Genomic DNA, 16729 nt, shown 5'->3' with positions numbered 1-16729 from the left:
AGGTAATAATTTATTTAAGCTTGCAGTAGAGCATGATGCAACGAATATCTAAGCCCGGGGTCGCTGGGCCCTGGGTCCGCCAGTGTATAATATTATAAATCCAGTACTAAGTCGTATATTTGTACTTTGTGTAGAGCCAAACACCAACGTAGTAGTACGAATATTTGCACAAAGATTTTGTAGTGAAGAGTCGATTTTGAATTTCGAGTTCAACGTGCTTGGCGAGAGCGAGCAGGAACGGCTGCGGGGCAGTCCGTGGGCCGTTGGGGGGCCTTTTCTTCTCCTGCCCACCGGCTGCCTCGCGCCAACATCACATCGTGGGCCCGCGCTATCCGAACCGCGTACGTGGCAGCCCGCTCGCCCCTCCGTATCAGGACAAGTAATCAGTGCTTGCTTTTACTTGTTATTGCTGGTGGCTAACATTTTGACTAGACATTGAAGGTTCGTTTCTCATCGCCTCTCCATTCTGCTTCCACTTCACTTCTGGTTTTCGTAACAGATAAATAATGGCTTGCTACCCATTTTTGCAGCAAGCAAACATGTGATGCTTATTCAGGCTCAGACAGAGAATTTCTCAAAAGCTGAATCTGCTGCTCTGTTCCAAGGGAAGAAACTGGTACTATTCTTACCTACACTGTTTTTCCATTTTAAGAAAAATAGCATGGATCTTTGGCAACTTACATGATTCTTCTCTTCCTCCTGACATCGGAATGACAGAGAGAGTGTCACTGATTCATCCTTCTGCCTCTTCCTATTCATCTTCTTTCTCCAACAAGCGTGCATTCAACTACCGCAACTACTCCAAAAGTATCCACAGATCTCCAAGCCTTAAGGTATTAGCAGATCTGACCTCGAAGGACTAGCTCTACTTTCATTACATCTTGCAAATTTGTTACTACTTGCTGGCTTGCTGCTCTAAAAAAACATAGATTCAATGTACAAGAAACTGGTACCTATGAGTTACGGAGTATGACCGAACATTGACTTTTTCCAGCAAGCCTCAAAGTATTTCAAATGGTTTTAGCAGATTAGACTTCAAAAGGACTCTCTCTCTCTCTCTCTCTCTCTCTCTCTCTCTCTCTCTCTCTCTCTGCGAATAAAAAGGACTGGCTCTCTTCTGCTTTACATCTTGCAAAATAGTTACAATTTGTTATTCAGTACGAGATTTGTTTTATTCATGTAGATTTGATGCGCAAGTAATAGTATTGGTGCTAAAGAGTGAACTTTGACTTCCGCTAAAATATCCAGGTCGATCACATAAGAAGAGATGGCAGAGATTGCTGTTCTTCTTGTCCTGAAAAAGATTGCCATAGCTCTGGCAGGAGAGACCCTAAGTTTTGCTAAACCTTTGCTTGCTAAGAAATCTGAGTTGGTAGCAGCACTCCCAGATGACATGAAACTGATTAGTAATGAGCTTGAGCTTATTCGGGCATTTCTTAAGGAAATTGGCCGTAAGGGATGGAAAGGTGAAGTAATAGAAACATGGATAGGACAAGTCCGAAGACTGGCTTATGATATGGAAGACACTGTGGATCATTTTATTTATGTAGTTGGTAAACACAATCAGATAGGATGATGGTGGGATTACATGAAGAAAATAGCCGAGAAACCTCAACGTCTGTTTTCACTAGATGAAATTGCTAGTGAAATTAAGAGAATAAAGCAAGAGCTTAAACAACTATCTGAAAGTAGGGACCGCTGGACTAAACCCTTAGATGGTGGGACTGATATACCTGCAGGAAGCTATGAAACTGAAAAAGAAATATATCTTCCTGGACATGATTACTCAATCAGTGACGAGGAGCTTGCGGGAATTGATAAAAATAAGCAAACCTTGATTAGTTCATTATCAATTGAAGATCCATCACTTCGGATCATTGCTGTCTGGGGTATGGGTGGCATTGGAAAAAGCACTCTTGTCAACAATGTGTACAAAAATGAAGGGTCCAACTTTGATTGCCGTGCATGGGTTTCTATCTCTCAGTCATATAAACTAGAAGATGTATGGAAGAAAATGCTGACAGATCTCGTCGGGAAAGATAAGAAAGCATTTGATCCTGGAACAATGGATAGTGCAGAACTAAGAGTGCAATTGATAAAAACTCTAGATAAAAAATGGTACTTGACCATACTGGATGATGTCTGGACGGCTGATGTTCTTTTCAGAATTAAAGAGGTTCTTGTAGATAATGGCCTTGGAAGTAGAGTAATAATCACAACAAGAATTGAGGAGGTAGCTTCAATAGCTGAGGATAGTTGTAAGATTAAAGTAGAACCTCTTGGTGACCATGATTCCTGGCATGTATTTTGTAGGAAGGCATTTCCGAAAGTTGAAAATTATATCTGCCCTCCAGAGTTACTTCAGTGTGGTAAAAACATTGTGGAGAAATGTGATGGTTTGCCATTAGCCCTTGTGGCAATAGGAAGCATATTGTCGCTAAGACCGAAGAATGTTGATGAGTGGAAGCTATTTTATGATCAGCTTATTTGGGAGCTACACAGCAATGAGAACCTTAATCACGTGGAGAAAATCATAAATCTAAGCTATAAATACCTACCAGACTATTTGAAGAACTGCTTCCTGTATTGTGCTATGTTTCCAGAAGATTATCTGATACACAGAAAGAGATTGATTAGATTGTGGATAGCTGAAGGATTTATTGAACAAAAAGGGACATGCAGCTTAGAAGACATTGCTGAAAGTTATCTTAGAGAACTTGTACGACGGAGCATGCTTCACGTTGCGCAGAGAAACAGCTTTGGTAGGATTAAATGTATTCGTATGCATGATCTTGTGCCTGAACTAGCCATTTTCCAATCTAAAAGAGAGGGTTTCAGTACAACTTATGATGGAAATAATGAAGCAATGCTAGTGGGATCAGATTCTCGACGAGTGGCTGTGCTCCAATGCAGCAAGGGCATTCCATCAAACATTGATGCATCCAGGCTTCGCACCTTCATAACCTTTGACACCAGCAGGGCATCATCTTTGTGGTATTCTTCTATTTCCTCCAAACCGAAGTACCTCACAGTATTAGACTTATCAGGCTTGCCTATTGAGACCATTCCTAGTTCAATTGGGGAGCTATTCAACCTTAGGCTTTTGTGCCTCGATGACACCAAAGTGAAAGAACTCCCTAAATCTATTACAAAGCTTCAAAACTTACAAACATTGAGTATTGAGAATGCGCAGTTAGTGAAGTTCCCAGAAGGGTTTTCAAAACTGAAGAAATTGCGACATCTTCTGGTTTCACGGTTGCATGATGTAACTTTCAACAGTTTCAAACTTTGGGAAGCTATCGAACCATTTAAGGGCTTGTGGAGTTTGATCGAACTGCAAACTCTGTGGGCCATTAAAGCAAGTGAAGTATTTGTTGCAAAACTTGGAAATTTATCCCAGCTGAGAAGCCTTGCAATTTGTGATGTAAGGAGTAATTACTGTGCACAATTGTGTGGCTCTTTGTCAAAGATGCGCCAGCTGTCATCATTAATGATAGAAGCATGCAACGAAGATGAACTGCTACAGCTGGATGATTTGACATTTCCAAATCCCCTTCAAAACCTTATATTGGTTGGACGACTTTCAGAAGGAACTTTGACATCGCCCTTTTTCTTAAATCACGGAAATGGGCTTCTTAGGCTAATGCTACATTACAGTCAGCTTTCAGAAAGTTCAGTACCACACCTCTCTAAATTGTCAAACTTGACTAAGTTATCTCTTGTACGGGCATACACCGGCCAAGAATTATACTTCCAAGCAGACTGGTTCCTGAATTTAAAGGAACTTTACTTGAAGAATTTGCCCCATCTCAATCAAATAGGCATACAGAAGGGAGGTTTGGCCAGCCTTGAACGTCTAACAATGCATTGCCTCCCGGAACTACGAGAGGTTCCAGTTGGCGTCAGATATCTCGAGTCCCTAAATACAGTAACTTTTGTTGATATGCATCCTGATTTTGCAAGCAGCATTCAACCATACACATACGGGACAACGGCATAAGGCAAGTGAAAGCTTCTCAACCTACAGATTAAACTTTCTTCATGTCTTTTCTAAGGTTTGTAAGCTTTATTATTTGGCGTTAGATGGCTTTTAACACCACTTACTTGTTTTTTTTTTAATTTGGATGTTTTCTTGTGTAGAGCTACAAGTGTAAAGTCTCGTTGCAATTAATGAAGATTCCCCTCACTAAATACTCCCTCCAGTCACAAAAATATGTTTCCGATAAGATTTGGACAAACCTTAAAAACTACAAACATCGATAACTTTTAAGTCTTTTTGTTTGGCGACATGGATGATATATGTGCAGATTTGTAACTAATGGTGTATGCAACTGTGGTAACTAAAATGTGGCTTTGTTAGCATCTAGGTCTTCGTTAGAGATGCTTATATCTGCCTGCCGTAATGACCGGTTCGTGGAGTGGCCACTTAGGATATACTGTGCAACCACAAGACTATGGATCTGGTGTTAACTAATTACTTGAGTTTGTCTAATTTGATAGCAGCTTACAATACACTAGAGGGGGGTTCTAGGTTTTAAGAATGATGCTCAGCCTGCCTTTGGTTGACGTCTTGATGATTGTATGCCTACAGGGTACTCGCCCTTAGGAGGATGGTATCATTCACCTAGATTGAAGGCTGCATCTTATTAAACGTTTCCTAAAAAGTCTCGTAGTGAAACCCAGCCATCTTGGAAACCTTGAAAATGTGATATGGGAGTAATTAACCCTCATAAATAGGAATCACAACCTGTGGCTAACGTGCATAATACTTGACATGAAAAAGTCATGCCCGTAGGTGCAAGACAATGTAATAAAGAAAAAAAAAAGGCTTTGTATGCATAGTCATCTGAAGTACAATATCCAAGTCAAACTATCATTCTAATTCAGTATTATTAACACATAATTGCAGATCGACTCAGAAGGAGTAGAATATTCACTACCATTCACTAAAAAAATGGTTTTTGGCATTGCTGATTGGAAACATGATTGATAAAGTATAAGCAAATTGGTCACTAATCACTAGGCAAAAATGATAAATCAGCACCATATCAAAGCATTGACAATTGGTAACATGGATGATATATGATTTGTCGGTGGGTCTACGGTTACCTTATGGCCGCCGCCAATTGGCAGGAAGTAGGGTGGGTGCATTGGCGAACGGTTCATGATGGGTGTATTGAGCTTGGGCATTACTGTGGAGAGGAAATGCAGCACTAGAACTAGAAGCTGTTGCATTGACGTTGTTAGGGCATGGCATGTCATCCAGGTACCTAGGATCCAAACTTTGAGCAGAAAGCAGCACAGGCACTGGCACCAAGAAAGAGGAACAGCAGGCGCCAAGCAACATCAGGCCCGGTTAATAAGATGAAATAGCAGAACTCAACGTTGTTGCAATACAATGTTATGTATTTATCTGTAATAATGTTGTTTCGGTAATTATTCGGAACCATTTCGAACTGAGAATGTTTCAGTCTGTATACGAAGCATTTGGCAATAACATTTCAGAGTATGTATGTACTGAGCATTTCATAATATTTTCCAGTATTCCAGGACAACCTGATCTGACGACGTCGAGAACACAACTTATTTAGGGCGCTAACAACGCATGTAAAAATAATGGAATTGGAATCCATACCTTTAGCAGGCGTGACCAGGCCATTGGCCTCCGTCAGGAGGGCATCCAGCTCCACAAGTGGCGAGACGATTCCAGGACATGGAGCCGCAAAGCTCGCTGCCGATGGATCCGAAGGTGCCTACAAGTCGACAACCAACACGGACCACGCCGTGGACTCGAATCGATCCGCCGCGGGCGCCGACTCAGCCGGGGGCTTGAACAACTGCTGTAGCAATTCCGCCGCCGGCGTCTCCGCTGGGGCTGCATTGCTGCAAGACGCTGTTACAGAATTGAATGAGGAACTCGAGATCGCTAGTAATCGGTGGGATTGGATAGATAATCGGACAACGGCCGCGGCCGCGGCCGCAGCCGCCTCCGCCACCGCCGGTAAGGTGCGCGTTCGGTTGAGTTCAGGTTCGCGTATCCAGTAGTTCGAGTTCTTCTCTAGGCTCCCGGACCGCCCATTCGGACGGGTTAACGGGCCCCGCAGGGTCCCTTCTTTGTGATGTTGTATACTTGTAATCGTTCGTTTCAAATGTTTTATTTGCTGTTTCTTAAAAAATATTTTATCTGTGTTTTTGAGATGTATGTTGTAAGTATGCTTAGATGCATCATATATTTCATACATATGTTGTAAAAGTATGTTCCAAATATTTCAGCTGTTTCGGTCTTATGTTGCAATAAGTGTTTTCATGTTGCAAGTTGCAAGTGTTTTATCTAGATGTTTCATATGTTTCACACACATATTGCAAGTGTATGTTCCAAATGATTCATCTGTTTCAGACATATGTTGCATTCAAGTTTTTCATGTTGTAAGTGTTTCGTGTTTTGGAAGTACGTTTAGAGAGTGATGGGGCACGACCCGGGCGTCAGGGGAAGGGGCGCAGCGAGCCGAGGGCCGGCGGATGGGGTGTGCGGCGCGCCTGATGTCCTACGGACGGAGCGTGCTCGTCCTCGCTCATCCCAGCTCCTGGGTCTTACCTGCGCAGAGAGAGAGAGGAGGGGGTCAGGGGAAGGAGCGGTGGGTGCGGGGCGAGGCGAGACGAATGAGGGCGGGTACCGTGCATGACGGGATGAGGCAGACGAGGAAGGACTACAGCAATACAGTAAGAGTGTGCCGTGTTTCTGCTGGGCCATTCGGTACCGTTCGATAAAATCCTATCACATGGAACTTACGGGCGTCAGCAATTTCCATGTCAATATCCTTTTTGAAGAACCAAGAGAATCGGATACGTATATATATTCCTCACTTTAGTCTCTTAGCCTTTAAGCAATACAATATAAACATCATCAACGATTCCCCTCCTTTTGCTGCAAGTTGGGAGCTCGCTCGTTCACAATGCAAGGGGAAGAAATGGTGGGCCCCTCCAGCCGGCCGACCGACTTGCAAGTTGCGAACTTCCAAGCTACGTACACGCCAGGCCAGCCGCCCGGCCGGTTTCAGTTATTTCCTGTCATCCTGTAGTGAGGAAAATGAGTGTGATAAGCCTAGTTTCCCTGCGATTACACCAGAATCTAAAGGTTCTCATTTGACTCAACATGCAACTCGATCGCTTTCTGAAAGTAGGAGAGACTTATATTCTGGGAGAACCGTTCGCTTGAACTTAGAAGCATGACTTATCAGTCATAATACAGTGTTTTTCTCTCACAATAAAACAGCCACAACACGACTTATCAACTATGGTATAGTGTTTTTCTCTTACAAGAGGGTGATTATATTGGTCTGTGCATGGAGAGATGAAGTAGGAGTATATATACACGTACGTACATGGCACGGGAGGTCGGTGCTTGGCTGGTTTTGCTTGAAGGGTTAGTTTGGATGCTCATGATCTACGACAAAACATTTAGAGAAGGCTTTTCCTTATAAATCTTGCTTGCCTCTAATCCTTGTACGGGTTACATGCAAATAGTCTCTCTGGCTATCACCTCTATAATTCATCTCTTTATTCCCTCGACCTTCCAAACTAATCCAATCAGCTAACCAAGGCAAGATTTGCCTTCAATTGCCCATGACATACACATGTAACAGCCTTGCAAGGGTAATGTTGTTTTTGCCCCAAGGCCCTAGGGGCATATGCCCTCATGTGTACCTTTCTGCGTCCCACTTGCAAGGTGTAGTCATTTTTTACTCAATTTACAGTTTGCACATTTGACCAGACCTACATGTGCCTCACTTTTCACTTGCATCGTTACAAGATCTATAGCTTCAAAAATTAGAACATATGAACTTTTCATCCTGGATTTAATTAAAAAAACCTCATGTACAAATTCTGAATTTTTATAATACTATAGTTCATGTACTAAACATACATTTACGTCGTTGTTGAATCCTAGGGTTTAGATCAGAGAAACCCACAACTTCAACAGACCGATACATGCATTGGACAATTAAAATAAACTATATAAATCTTTGATTTACAATAATGATAATATATAAATGCATCGAGTGGACAATTCTTTCCTTAGCTAAGCTCTCCAACAAAACGAATGGAAGAGCTCATGTGTATGCTAACAAACCAAACAATTGAAGACGGAACTACAACACCATGGTAATTGAAGATAATTTATCCTGTAATAACTATTCATAACCTATACACATTGGCTTTCAGCCACTTTGTAGCTCCATCGGCGACCTGAAAGAATTCATCAGTCGTTATTAGGGCAAAACATAAACAAACACCAAACACAATGTTTGATGCCAAACTCATATCTATTCTATAACCCCCTTCCAAATTAGAGATCAAGTCATCATCTAATCACCAAGCTTCATCGGATCAAAAGTCAGATGGATCCAAATCTATGATCCCTCCTACCCCAAATAAGCAAAGTCCTCCCATGACCAATCTTCATTGATCTTCTTGTATCATGGTCATGGTATCAGTGGGGAGGAGGCGCTCCTAAACCTAAGGAGCCGTTTGGATCGAAGGAAAGTCAAGGGAATTTTGGAGGAAGCCAATTCCAGAGGAAAGGAAAGGAGACATGACATTTGGAACAAAGGAACGTTCCCTACCGTTCCTGAGGAAAGGAAACTGCATATGCACACAAAACGCAGGAACCAGAAAATCCACTCCGACCCAAGAGAATGGAGGGAACGCTGCGCTCGCTCTCTCAACTCTCCCACCACAGCCTTTCTTCCTCCCGCCGCTGCCTTTCTCCCTCCCGCCATGGCCTAATCCCTAGCCACACGAGAGCATGTGGACGCGCTCGCCGCCCTCCACCTCGGACAGATGACGAATCCGCGACTTCAAAGTGCATCCGGGGGACAAAAACTAACTCCACCCCTTCTGTCTACAGCACCAGGACAAGGTCTTGGCGTTCCCCAATCTGGAGGGGATGGCGAGATCTCACAAGAAAAAGGTAATCAATTTAAGAACTCAGTAACCCCTTGCTGGAATTTCTTTCGTGCTTTGTTATAGTTTGGTTGGGATCTTGTTCATAGGTGGAGTCCTAGATTAGATCTAAAAATACTAATTTATTTTATTTTCCCCCAATTCAAGATTGCATCTGCTAGTTTGGTAATTCCAATGCATGGTTAAACTCATGAAGTTTGTTTATCATACAAGACATTGCCTTTCCTCCTTTGCATTTTTTTAGTCCGTGGCATTCATCTTTCCCAATATTATTTTGAAACTGAAAATTTATTTTGAAACGAAAAATTTATGTATGATTTATTTTATTTTCCCCCAATTCAAGATTGCATCCGCTAGTTTGGTAATTCCAATGCATGGTTAAACTCGTGAAGTTTGTTTATCATACAAGACATTGCCTTTCCTCCTTTGCATTTTTTTTAGTCCGTGGCATTCATCTTTCCTAATATCATCTTCCCCAAGACACTGTAGTGGTCGTCTCCTTCTGGTACAACCTGCATGTTACTTTGATTGATATCTTCAGTGGCACCATGCGCCAATGACATATCTCCATTGTATAGCCATATAAAATTATGAGTTACACAACAAGCTACAGAGATATCAACTTGTGTGTCAATATCATATAATGATGCAGCCTTCAGTATGGGGTACTTCATCTTCAATATACCAATAATTCTCTCTATATGATTTCAGAGTTAAGCATGTTGTAGATTGAATAATTCCTTGTGATTTTGTGGTTTTTGTCCGGCCCTTCCCTGTTATTGTAGATAGTATGTAGTTCCACGATATGGAGCAAGGAATTCTGGTGTGTTAGCATAGTCTGCATCTACTAGATAGAATTTACCGGGAGGGACACTAAATCCATGGTTAAGTGCATCTTGGAGAACTCTTGCATCAGAAGCAGACCACCTCCCAACCAGCATGCACATGCACAAACTTTAGATCAAAGTCACATGTGACCATCATGTTTTATGATAGATCTTGTTTTCTAGTTCTATATGGCTCTTGTTGTCTGAGAGGAATAGTCATAGGAATGTGAGTGCCATCAATAGCACCAATACAATTTTGCATGTATTTGTATGTTGACTAATACTAAAACCATAAATAAAATTAATTTTGTCTTGATATACTAATAAAAAATACATTACTTGGAAGTATGATGCAAATTTAGGTTGTCTTAAGATCCGATGCTGGTGCAGAGAAGGTAGCCGTATGTAGTTGCATGTGAGTTGTGTAAGTGCGTTGAGCACTGATTTGAAGTGGCGGCTAATCGTTTCTCCGCTATGTTGAAATTGATCTTGCAATGTTCGATTGCGTACATTTTTTTGATATGGCATAAAGGAATATGCCTAACTGCTCTTCCACATATACATACCTTGAATCAACAAGAAGGTTATTTTCACGCAATCTTTGAACAAGAGCTTGAAAAATCTCTCTTTCCATATGGAACCACCTTCTGCATAGGGCCTCATGCCCTGTTAGAGTTTCATGGCTCCATTTCGGATATAATCATGTATTGCTTTCTTTTCGGATGATTGGGATGAGGCTCCTTCTTCTAGTGTTGGGTGGATGAGGAAAATGAATTCATCTTCATTTTGTGATCGTCGGCGATAGTTTGGATCCACAGAAAGAAAAGCACCTCCTATCACTACGAGGGATGAGAGATGTGCAGCTATGCAAGTGCAAAGAATGAACACGTACGTGTGCTTGTGTGTACTACTTGTCTTGCTAGTTTGGATGGGAGGTGCAACTCTCCAAGGTATGCAGCAGCATGCTTATATAGCGACGAGAACCAAGCAACGGCTAGAATGCATGAACAATATCAGACCAGGAAAGAAAGCAATGACTACTAGTGTATACCAACGGCTACTTTGTTCATTGAAAACTGTGAAGATTCAAATTTATTTCCTGCAATCCAAACGGTCCAAATTTTTCATTCATATGGTTTTCAACCCCCACTTTCCTCTATTCCTGCGTTTCTTATCATTCCTTTGTTTTACATTCCTTTATTTCAAACAGGCCCTAAAGAGGGCTGGGTATCAGTGGAAAAACTGCAGTCAAGCAGGTAGGGAATCTTGAGTTACGGTAGCAGAGGCGACCCGTAATTCCAAGCCATCGTTGTCCTTCAATTGAACTAGGTTAGGCATGCATGCATCCAAGGAAATGGAACATGTACTACGGTTACGCCAGAAAGCAGCTGAGAGCTGGGTATTGCGAGAAGAATCGGTGTGATATATCCCCAGCAAAGGCAAAGTAATTAATCTGGATGTTACTGCATATAACCGGAGTGAGTTGATGGAGACAATGTGCAAAAAACAAGCCAGGCCATGGCCGGATGTTAGTTTGATACGGTGATACCCTGCTTTTATATCATGTATGTCCCATTGTTTGATTTGGTAATTATTAACTTGTGTTGCATAACTCCTACTGTAGTTACCTACACCTGATACGCATGTCCGGCCCCTTCCAAGCAAACTATAGCAAGTCAGGAGATTTGTGACTCCCCTGACATTAGGGCCTAGGGATTTGTGACTGCCAAACTATAGCAAGACAGGAGATTTGTTAATCAGCAGCCTGTTCGGTTGGCTGGTTCGTATCGTTGTTGGTTCGTGAAGAAGTACTGTTGGTTGGTTTGTGGGAGAGAAAATACTGTTGTGGCTAGAAATTTACGATCGTTTACGATAAGCCACAGCCAAATGAACAGGATGCAGATCAAGCCAGCTTTTGAATGGTCTTAAGTTATTAAGTTAAGGTTTCAGCCTTTCAGAGTATTTGCGCGCGTCTCTCTGTCACCCCAGGCCCCACCCCACCCCACACTGCTACACACATAAGAAAACGGGAGGGGGGGGGGGGGGAGGAACTGTTGGTTTGATCTCCCAACCACAGTGGCCCAACGGCCACTTGGGCCTTGACCTCGCGCCCTGATCGGGGGCGCCCAGTCCATCTATGGCTGGCGGGCCCCCGTCACACTGCGCATTAAATAGAGGTGGGGTCGGCGACTCTCAGTACGAGGTTCGCCTGAGCCGTACGCCCCACCTAGAAACCCTACTCCGATCTAACAGAGGGGCGTAGCCAGTGACGGAAAGCACCGCCGCCGCCACTGCACTACGCCACCACGGTCTTCACTGCTACTCCGACCGTCGCTGCCGTGTGCAGATCTTCATCGACGAACCAGCGAAGGTAGGGAGCTCCTCCGACGGTCAGATGCTCCTACTCTCTCTGTCTCCTACTCCCGAAGGAAGCTCTAGGTGTATTTGATTCAACTGATAAAGAAATCACCCACTGGATCCACACCTAGATGATCCAAAGAAGCTAACAATGGTATCGGAGCCGGTTTACCTAGGCGTGGATCTTGTCAGGGGCGAGAAAACGATTAGAAAAGAAAAGATAGGTTAGATCCAGTTCGGATCGAAAGAAAAGAATTACAGAGGGTTCATCAAACCCTAAACCCTAATCGGGTGATAGAAAGGAAAAGAAAGAAGGGGATTCGGATTTGATTCGGATTACCCTAAAGAACCCTAACCCTAAAGAAATTGGACGGTCCGGGGGAAGTCTTACCAGGGCTTCCCCGCCGCTGTCACTACCGCCTCACGCAGGATGGAGCACCCACCACCGGCTTGCTGACGCGCGGGAAGAGAATAAAAGAACAGAAAAGATAAGAACGGTTTAGATCCGTTCGGATCTAGACAAAGAAAGAAGCTTTTCTGAACTCTAACCCTAACTGGGTTAGGGAAAGAAAGAAGAACAGTGAATCGAATCGGCCCAAACCCTAACTTGCCAAAACCCTAACCCTAATTCCAATCCCCGTCCCCAAATCGGATCAGATCCGAGTAGAAAAGAGAAATACAGAAGGGGAAAAGGGGAAGAGGGAAACCCAGAGGGCTTACCTCGCCGTCGTGCACGCCAGCGCGCGCCGGGGGGAAAAGAAAGGGCCGACCGGGGGCACTGCTCGCCGGGATCCGACCATAGGGGCGTCGCGGCCAGGCCGCTCGACGGCGGCGCGCTCACCCGCTGGGGAACGCGCACGCCGGCGAGGGGGCCGGCGACGGCGCCGGGGCTCGCTGCTCCATTGTTTCGCCCACTCACTCGCTCGGTGGCTGCTGCTGCGGCTGCGTCTCCGAGCTGCGCTGCGCGATGAGAGAGAAGGGGAGGGAGGAAATGAGGTTAGGGTTTTCACGGTGAGGCCACTCGTGCCGGTTTTGTTCGCGCGAAATGCAAGGACGACCGTCCGATCAAGATCCGACGGCGAGGAGATCGAATGGGCCGTTTCGTAGCCCAGGCGGGATTGAGCTTTCCCGGCCCAGGCCCAGGTTGCGGCCTGGGCGCGGGGAGGAAGGCGCGCGCGTAGTGGTGGGCCGTGCGCTGCTGCTGCTTGCGGGCCGCGCGGTGCTGTAACATATGGGCCGAGCGCGTGAGCCGCAAACGCCACGCGCTGCTGCTGCTGCTGGGCCGCACGCGCGGGCAGGCCTTCGGGCCGAGCAGGCTTCAGGCCGGCCGGATTACTGCTGTTGCAGGCCGGGCCAGAAGAATAGTAAATGATGTTTTGAAGTTTATTTATTTTCAGAAGCATATTTGAATGAATTTTGATCAATTTGAAGGTTTAAATTTCTGGTAAATTGCACCAACGTGTTAGATTTTCCAGAGAGTAGAAAAGTACAGTAAAATGCTTCTGAAAAGTATATAAAGAAATTTTGTCAAGTTTCCACTGCAAAGTTAAAGATGTTGTCTTCTTATTAAATTCGAACCAACGGGAGAATTTAATTTGAAGAGCAGTTATAGTTATTCGGTAAATGATGAAAAGTTTATCCTCCAGTTAAAATTGGAACCAACTGAAAAAATTTAATTGGAGGAATAGTTGGTTGATAGTTAAGATAAATTATAATATTGTTATTTTCTGACCAACGTTGATGATAACCATATTATAAGTTTATTTATGAGTTAAGTTTAAAGTTAAATTATGGTATTGTTATTTTTTGACCAACGTTGATGATAACAATATTATAATTCTATGAGTTTTATGTTTAAAGTTTAAATCTCTGATGAATTTTGCATCAAAGTGACCAATTTTTCAGAGAAAAGATAAAGATCAAGGAATGCTCTTAAACTAGAGAAATGTATTTTCATGTTTCCGCTGCAATGAAGTTGATTGTCTTCTAATTAAATTCGAATCAACGGGAGAATTTAATTTTGAGGAGCAGTACTATGTTTTTAAGATTATTGAATTTCTAAACATTAATTCCATTTCTGCCCAACGGTGATGTGGAATTAATGTAGAAGAATGGTGTTTTATTCTATTTCTGTCCAACGGTGATATAGAATAGAACATAAAGTTTTTTAAAGTTTAATGAGCATTATTGTTGAATATTTTTCAGACAAAAGACCTCCATGATTTCATTCTTGAAGGCAGAAAGAGAAATGAGCTGGGTACTTGTGACTCAGATGATGAAATGCCTAAGGACAAGTTATGTATGAAAGAATGCCATTGGTTAAGGGACTGTGTTCTCTTTAAAGAATGGCTTCAAAAGAAAAGAATTCTAGGATATTGATCCAAGAAAAGAGATAGATCAATGAGAGTCTTCATTGAGAAATGTCTTTTATGTACTCTCTGTGAAGAAGAACTTATTTTCAGTTTCACTTATGAGAGTTGTAAAAGTCATATACATGTTTAATTTGACTAACATTGGATTACACATGTGTGTTAAAGAATATTCAGATTTATTTCTGAATTTGATGATTGAACACGAGCCAATCCTAGCAATTATGTCTGTTCAAGAGAATTATCTCGCATGGCGGGAAAAGTTTGAGAAAATATCCGCATGGCGGGGTAAAGTTGGCATAGTACATATGTTAACCAATCCTGCATGGCGGGAGAGTTTGGCATAGTACTTATCCCGCATGGCGGGAGGAGGATGTGATGACTCATGTGCTCTAAAGAAATATCCCGCACATGGAGAGAAGTTTGTGATAGCTCTTATACTATCCTAGTATTGACCGTACACTCTGATTGTGTCATGGTCATTAAGTACTCAATGAGTTTAAGAACAAAAGAAAGTTGCATGTGAACAAAAAGATAAGAATGATATGCAAGTGTGACTTGCAGAAGTATTGATAATAATAGACTATGTTGAGTTTTGAAGTGTAATGAGGAAAATGTACTCCCATACGAATTTTGTTTGCATGATGTAATCATGTGGATGAAGTAAGTAATCAAAGTTTCCTCATTCACAAGAGTTCTGAATGTTTCAAAATTATGGTAGAAAAGTTCATACCACATTTCGAGGGGGAGAAATTAAGATTAATTAAGAAAGATACTTCCCCCATACTTCAGATAATGCAATCATACTATGCATTGAAGGTAAAAGTGATCTATAAAAGATGAATGTGATCGTTGAGGAATTAAGACGGTCATAATAATGATACCCCTAAAGTAAAGAAATAGCTAAATTCCTGGACCTTTTACAGTCCCTGTGGGGGGTATTAACCCATATACCCTTACGGCTAGGCTTGGGCCGGCCCGGATCAGTGGGGTTCGGTCCACCAAAAGACGACATGCGGCCTGGCCAACCCGTTCAGAGTCCCACGTAAGGAGTCAAGACAGATTTGGTGACCAAGCAAGATCCTGGTCGGTTAGAATAGGAATCCTTATCCGGCCACATATGGCAATTGTAACTGGCTAGGATTAGTTTCTAGATCTGTAACCCTGCCCTTCGGACTATATAAAGCGGGCAGGGGACCCCTCTAAAAAACATCTATCTCTCATTAACATATAGCAATACAAATCTGACGCAGGACGTAGGTATTACGCCTTCTTGGCGGCCGAACCTAGATAAAACCTCGTGTCTGTCTTGCGTCACCGTCTTGTTTGTGGCTTGCGCATCTGTCTGCCGACAATCTACTACCTTGGGCATACCCCTAGGTAGACTGCCGACCATATTTCGTCGACAGTGGCGCGCTAGGTAGGGGGTGTGTGTACTGCTCTCCAAGCAAACAAGATGGTCATCATCTCCGGCTCCATGGCTACGCTGAACGGCTTCACGTTCACCGTTGGCCAGATCACCTGGACCACCGGCTCCAATGACTTCATCGCCATGACCCCGGAGGAGGTGTGGATTCAGTCTGCGCCGACCACTGCTTCACCTGCATCGGCCATGGCTCCGACCACGGTGGATACGGCTCCGACCATGGTGGATACGGCTCCAACCACGGTGGATATGGCTCCGACCACAATGGATCTGGCTCCAAGCACGGTACATCTAGCTCCGACCACGCCTACATCACCTTCAGCCACACCGACAACTCATCATTCGCTTCCCCGCTACAAAGGGAAGTAGATCGACAACACCGACCTGCTCGACTACATCGATCGGGTCGGCACCAAACTCGCTGAAACCCTAGCTCTGGTAAGTACGATTCAAAGTCAACCTAATGAGCAGGTAACCGCTTCCCACAACAGATCTATCCGATCGGCTCGGACCAGTCGTCCTGCATGACTTGGTACAGATCTCGTGGTCACATCTACTCCTGAAGGGCGCTCTGCTCGTCGCCGGCCAGCCTTCGCGATGGGTCTCCGGCTCTCCGAGTATGAAGCCTCGATGGAGAACCACTAGGTCCAGCCCTACGGCCTGTGAAACGCTGCCTCCAGCTACGCGTACAACCTACATCACCGCTTGGATCTGTGTTTTATGCACCGACCTCGGCTAAAGCCACGCAACTTCGTCAACATGATCTGGATTGAAGATTATCAAGA

General features: G+C 43.6%; 1 protein-coding gene and 1 long non-coding RNA gene across 2 annotated transcripts; one reads left to right on the top strand and one right to left on the bottom strand.

Annotated features, from left to right (window-relative positions):
* The first annotated feature begins 421 nt into the window (after positions 1-421).
* Positions 422-4191, top strand: LOC136500718 (disease resistance protein RPM1-like). The gene is made up of 4 exons (XM_066496134.1): positions 422-441; positions 531-616; positions 718-833; positions 1249-4191. Exon 4 carries the CDS (start codon positions 1589-1591, stop codon positions 3998-4000), a length of 2412 nt encoding a protein of 803 aa, XP_066352231.1. The 5' UTR covers positions 422-441; positions 531-616; positions 718-833; positions 1249-1588; the 3' UTR covers positions 4001-4191.
* Positions 2412-6258, bottom strand: LOC136500720 (uncharacterized). The gene is made up of 2 exons (XR_010770095.1): positions 5636-6258; positions 2412-2611 (listed from the first exon to the last, which is right to left on the bottom strand). It is a non-coding gene; the product is annotated as an uncharacterized lncRNA (long non-coding RNA).
* Positions 6259-16729: the final 10471 nt, after the last annotated feature.

This window comes from Miscanthus floridulus, chromosome 13, assembly GCF_019320115.1.
Source record: "Miscanthus floridulus cultivar M001 chromosome 13, ASM1932011v1, whole genome shotgun sequence".
Taxonomy (NCBI): domain Eukaryota; kingdom Viridiplantae; phylum Streptophyta; class Magnoliopsida; order Poales; family Poaceae; genus Miscanthus; species Miscanthus floridulus.
The sequence above is the reverse complement of the archived record's forward strand: the minus strand, read 5'-3'. Positions and strand labels throughout refer to the sequence as shown.

Coding starts and splice junctions, on each gene's coding strand:
- LOC136500718 (XM_066496134.1), top strand. CDS start 1,589: ATGAAGAAAATAGCCGAGAAACCTCAACGTCTGTTTTCACTAGATGAA.